At 36.4% G+C, this 6,000-nt stretch overlaps 1 protein-coding gene across 2 annotated transcripts in view; it reads left to right on the top strand.

The window, feature by feature from the left end:
• LOC128987574 (M-phase inducer phosphatase-like) overlaps positions 1-5,790 on the top strand; it is an 82,070-nt gene extending 76,280 nt beyond the window's left edge. For both annotated transcript variants that reach the window (XM_054408500.1, XM_054408509.1), the window contains 6 exons: positions 716-869; positions 1,243-1,476; positions 1,944-2,162; positions 2,514-2,712; positions 3,238-3,400; positions 4,147-5,790. In XM_054408500.1, coding sequence (XP_054264475.1) covers positions 716-869; positions 1,243-1,476; positions 1,944-2,162; positions 2,514-2,712; positions 3,238-3,400; positions 4,147-4,591 — 1,414 coding nt within the window. In that variant the 3' untranslated portion in view covers positions 4,592-5,790. The remainder of the gene's footprint in view (positions 1-715; positions 870-1,242; positions 1,477-1,943; positions 2,163-2,513; positions 2,713-3,237; positions 3,401-4,146) is intronic.
• The last annotated feature ends 210 nt before the right edge of the window (positions 5,791-6,000 follow it).

Consider the following 6,000-nt stretch of genomic DNA (forward strand, 5'->3'; position numbering starts at 1 on the left):
GCAATAGTGTTGAGATCGTCATTTCGATAATTGTCTCATAGTATTTACACCGTTGTTAAATATATCAAAGAAATAATAGTAGATTTTATTAAATAGGTTAAAAAAAGCTGACCTAGTTTAAAATCCAATTTCTCTCAAATTGTTAATACATGACTGTTGTATGCTTTCAGCCGTGTGTAATTGGGAGGTAATGAAATTAATACAAAATGTTACAATACACTAAAAAAATTCAGACAAACTTTGATTGCAGGAATAATGTGTTGAATTTCAAGAAAAACTACGTCAGTTTTTACCAAAAGTTTATTGAAAAACAGTAGATCCCGAAATAAATGTCTAGTGAAGAGAATGTAGGTGTTTGTGTAATGAGAATAAGTTTCTCTGATCTCGGCAAACAGTTATAATTTGATAGTTAAAAAACCAAAACAAATCAACTGGTTTCTACTAGGCCTACGTATCCACATTGGTTATGATTTGATATTACACTCAAGGATAGCGCTATTTATTACCGGTATTAAGTTATTAACTATACCATTCTGTTTTAGGTCTACCCAAGAAACTTGCTGTTCATTATAAAAATCTAATTGTATTTGATGTCTGTGATGTTGCCATCTTAACAAAATAGTCGCGTTGTGTGAGGGTTGTTATTTTCTTTGTATATATCATATACAAAATATATATATTGTCGCTATGTTGTACGTTGTTGATGTTGTTGTAGGTTGCTGAAGCAGAGTCTCAAGTTCAACAGTCCCAGTACACCTGTGGCTCCAGTGCGGAGAACAAGCGTAGTTCGTCGTCTGGGTTCCCTGTCTGATGAGAATTACAATCCTATGCTCAGTAGCCCTGAGAAGACCTTTGTCAGCCCATCCAAGGTAAATATACCATACGATCGCCAAAATATGAGATTTTTAAAATAATATTTTTACTCTATATACCAACCATCTTGCACTTAATGGATCAAATCAAACGTTAGGCCCACTAAACTAAAATATGTCTTACCTTTGTCAACAGCTTAATTATGGCTGGTAGACGCTTTAAAGATTTTGATTGAAGCAGTGTTGCAAAGTTTAAACACATAGCCTAACAAACAGACATTTTATGATACTGTAAGTACTGTTTAACAAAATAAATTTGTCTAGGAAGGCAAGCCTATTTTGTTATATTACAGCTCTGGCAGTAAAACATCTCTACCCTACCTTACATTATGATGAGCATTTTATGTTACTCACAAGTGTTGTTATACAGTTCCAGGCAGTCAGACAATTGTCCAGTGGTCGTATTAGACAGCCCCTGGAGGACCAAGACCCCAACTCCCAGGACTCAGGCTACTGTCACTCTGAAGACTCAAAGTCTGTATCCTCTGACTTCACATTTGCTCTACCCAGTGGTCTGGCTCCTCGTCGCAGCACTACCGAGTCTCCCCGCAGTCGCACTTCTAGTGAATCTGTTGACGATGGCTTCTTGGACTTCTCTTCACCTGTGAGTGTCTAAACCTATTCTTATAAACAAAATCACAAAGTCTACTGCTTGTTAATCCTGTTAGTAACCCTGTGTACTTTATTATTAGCCTATTAGATCAAAGTATTTGTACCTGGCATTTTTCAAGAGGGATTAACAAGGGATTTTTTTATTTCTAAGATGGCACCTCTATCGCTCACCATTGTCAGTTAGAGACGATTCTTTAGAGTACATGTTTAGTCAAACGTAAGAATGTGTGTCCTGGGGCCAAACTGAAAACTACTGTTCTTAGAACAATATTAGAGTAAGATTTCAATTTAGTTTATTTGGTTAAAAAAAGAAAAAATAGGTTTGTAATAGCTAAATTGGTTTTATAGCCGAAGAATTGGCAGGACATTGATAATAACCGGTGATTATAATGTTGCTAAAGCCACTGACTTACTTATGCACATTGTCCTGTATTGCGTTTTTAACATTGTTGTATTCAGTTACAGGATGAAGAGGCTCAATTACCAGCAGGTCTCGGTGGTCTTATCAAGGACCCAATCATCAACTACGGTCTCTCAGCTGACTCAGCCCACTTTCAGAACTTTCGTCAAATTATCTCGGAAAACATCCCTGGACTGTCGCCCATTGTTGAAGAAAAGGCCAAGAAACGTGTGTCCAACACTCCTCTGGATATCACTCCTATCTCAAAACGATACAAGGTAGCTGCAATGTCACAAGTTGATTATTGAAGTAGCTTTTAAGCTGTAAATTGGCCATACTGTTGAAACTACCCTTAAAGTCACTGGTAAACTGGTCACCATAAACTAATTTTCAAAACAATGGCTATGGTTAGGAGTAATTTTGAGGATCTTTGTTTTAGCTAAGATAATCTTTTGGTAATACAATTTTTAACAAATTTATGTAGTGAAAACTCCAAAACATTTCATAACTGCTGTACTGTCTTAGTTTTCATTCATCTTTATGCTTTGACCAGTCAACAAAGACCTAAACAACAGTGTAATCCTGTAACAGTAGTATGCATATATTTACTTACTGTATGTGGTTTACAGGCAAACAGTGAGCACGCGACACCTCCACGCACCAAGCAGCACACCCTGTTCCAGTTTGGGTTCAAGCGGTTGTCTGAGCCTCGGCCTCTGCTAAGCCACAGTTTATCTCTAGAGGAGCCCATCACTCCTCCGCCAAGACCCAAGTTCCGTCACTGCCTCTCCGAGTCTGAGGCTGCCATCAAATCTGCTTTACACAGATGTGAGTTCTCCTTGCTATTCAAGGCTTGTCAACGAGAATTTGATGTTAACCCTTCAACATATACTGTATTTAGCTTTTTTAGTAGGTAGTTCCTTTTCTTTTGCTCTTTAGTGACTGAAAAAAAACAACCACTATTTTGTCTTAAATTACTATCTTACTCCTCAAAAAGGTTGTAAGACAACTTGAAATTATCTGTCAGCCTACTGATTTAATTTGACTCTAACGTAAACAAAAAAAACAGGCACAACATTTTGACACAAATATAACTTCAAAATATTCACATGTTGTTTACTAATATTTTTGTTTTCCAAAAAAGGTTAGGCAACCAAATAAACCTAAATTTGACACAATTACAAGTGCTGCAATCCCTTGGACTAATGCTGAATTAGTAGCAATGTCCCAGGACGGTACAGGGGGACAAGAATGTTCCGTCCATGTATGCCAGTGGGTGAAAGCTTAGAATATCTATAATAATAACAGTCACAACTTTTCAGCCTCGTTAATGTGTGTTTTTTTATGTTTCAGCACAAGAAGAAGAGTTAATTGGAGACTTTTCAAAAAGATTTGCTCTGCCGTTAATTCCCGGGAGTCATCAGGACCTTAAGAGCATCAGCCCAAGCACATTAGCTAGACTCATCAACGGAGAGTTTGGCGACACCATCGCATCCTTCCAGATTATAGACTGCAGGTAAATTAAAAACTAGGCTTCGGTTAAATGCATTATCTCATTAAATTTACTTGGGTTATGCCAGAATCTGTATTTTTAATGATTTTATTTAAGTTATCTGCGTAGTTATATTTTGTCTTTTAATTTGACTGTTCATTACTAGTCTTACGTTTGGTGAATAAATTATATTGGGGGAGTGTATCTTATATCTAATTTGTATATGATCACACTGGTTTCAAACCTCTACAGCAAGTGAAAGGATAGAAAGAGAAACTATTCCTGAGTTTTGTTTTAGAAACCCCTGTAGTTTTAATATTAGATGTACAATGCAGTTGTCTTGTTGCAATATTGAATGGAGCACGCATAATAATACAACACTTCTTAGAAATGTAACCTCAAACTGTTTCCAATAAACTCGGGTTCGCATAAATGAGATGTCTTCATGCAGTATCCGAAGACAATGATACATCTGGTTCACATAAATGAGATGCCTACTTGCAGTATCCAAAATCAAAGCTGCGTCTATTCCACGTAAATAAGATGTCTACTTGCAGTATCTAAAGGCAATGGGTCATTTGGTTCACATAAATGAGATGTCTACTTGCAGTATCCAAAGTCGATGGTACGAATACTTCTGGTTCACGTAAATGGGTTGTTTACAAGCCGTATCCCATGTCAATGATATATTTGGTTCACATTTAATGGAATGTATGTTTACATCAGGTATGACTTCAGTGGTGGTTTTATTTTGGTTTGTTGTTTTGCAGGTATCCATATGAGTTTGAAGGGGGCCACATCCGAGGGGCTCGCAACATGTACACCAAGGACCAGGTGATGAAGGAGTTCCTAGAAGAGCGCAAGGGAGAGCCTCCTTCCACCACCACAGCTGATGGCAAGAGACACATCATCGTTTTTCACTGCGAGTTCTCATCAGAGAGAGGCCCAGGTCTGTCGCGGTTTCTTCGCTCCAAGGACCGTGAGAGTAACGCGTACCCGGCACTGCACCACCCCGAGCTGTATCTGCTGGAGGGAGGCTACAAGGCGTTCTACCACACGTTCCCTGCGCTGTGTGAACCTCAGGCCTATCGCAAGATGGTGGACGCAGACAAGGAGCAGCTGCAGCATTTCCGAGCCAAGAGCAAGACCTGGAGTGGAGACAGGAGCAGTCGCACACTCAAACGTTCCACCTCCTTCAAGCGACTCGGTCTCTAACTAACCTCGGAGCAAACGTGATTCCAAACTGATCTCATCAGAGCAGATTATCATACCCAGCTTTTATTTAGTTTAATTTTGTTATGAGTTAAAATTTTATTTCGGTGATTCGATGCCTGTGTGCTATGTTAACGAAATTTTTTTGGGGTACACGTGATTTAGATATAGTTTATTGAATAATTGTTTTTGTTACTCCTAGTCGAAAACGTTATTTTTAATAAGTACGCTTTTGATCGTTAGACTTCACATTGTGAATCGGTGTACTTAACAAGGTTTTGGCATTATCAATTTGTATTGGGCTCTTTTAATAAAAATCAAATATGTATTATTTTTTAATTAGTTTTAAATGGTTTTAATGACTAGGCCTACAGATAATATTTCAATACATTTTTAAAGATTTTAAGATTTAAAGAACTTTTTTAACAGTTTTTTTTATTACTATCTTTAACGCAAGTTGTATTTTGATAATTGTTCGTATTCGTTGTTGGTTCAGTTTATCATCTCAAATCATAGCAAGTAATTTTACTGAGATTTCATAAGTCAGTAAGTATTTAATCAACAATTTTATAAATCACTAAATAATCAAAACTACGATTCATATGAATTCTGTGTAAATGATAAAGTTAGGTTAACGTTATAACTGAGATGGGCGACTTTACAATTTTTTAAGAGAAATTTTTATGATTTACTTTAAATAACTCCTTTAATAATTTTTACAAGTGTACTGTAATTGGATGTAAATAAATATGATGATCCCTCGAGATACAAGGCTATCAGGGATCTTCCTGAACATATAATTTTGGTTGTTTGGTTTCTTTTTAAGGGGTTTTGATGAAAACTTAAAAGTAGTAATCAATAGCAAATTCTTGATACTTCATTATTCTAACAATTTTAATGATGTTTTGATTAACAGTTGATAAATTCGCCCATCTCACTCCTTGTACATATGTAATTTAATGTCACCCTATCTTACATCCGACTGGCATTGATCCACATAAAAGTTAATAGTTACCAAAGTGCTGTTACTCTGGACTCTGGTGAAGACTTAACTACTCTGGTTGTTGTCTCTCACACTTGTGCAATTTTAGGAATATTCCAGTTTAATAGAGTTATTTAAAATTTAGATATCAATAGTAATTTATATAGTATTTAATAGAGGGCTAGATTTGGTATTCGATTACCTTGTATAATAAATTGCCTTTAAGTACAACAAACTGTTTCTTTTGACCTCTTATCAAATGATTTTTATGTGTGAAACAAACATGATGATAACCAGTAGCAAAATGGCTTTTTCTGGTAAAATTTTGCAATTACGTAAATAAACAAGAGACTGGCGGCATGGCATGGACTATTGGATACTGAAGTAGACTTCACATCTATGTGGACCATTTAAAAGAGATGTAGTTGTG

Source organism: Macrosteles quadrilineatus, unplaced genomic scaffold (assembly GCF_028750875.1).
Source record: "Macrosteles quadrilineatus isolate MER2022 unplaced genomic scaffold, UCM_ALF_1.0 Scaffold_1__1_contigs__length_201487025, whole genome shotgun sequence".
Taxonomy (NCBI): Eukaryota; Metazoa; Arthropoda; class Insecta; order Hemiptera; family Cicadellidae; genus Macrosteles; species Macrosteles quadrilineatus.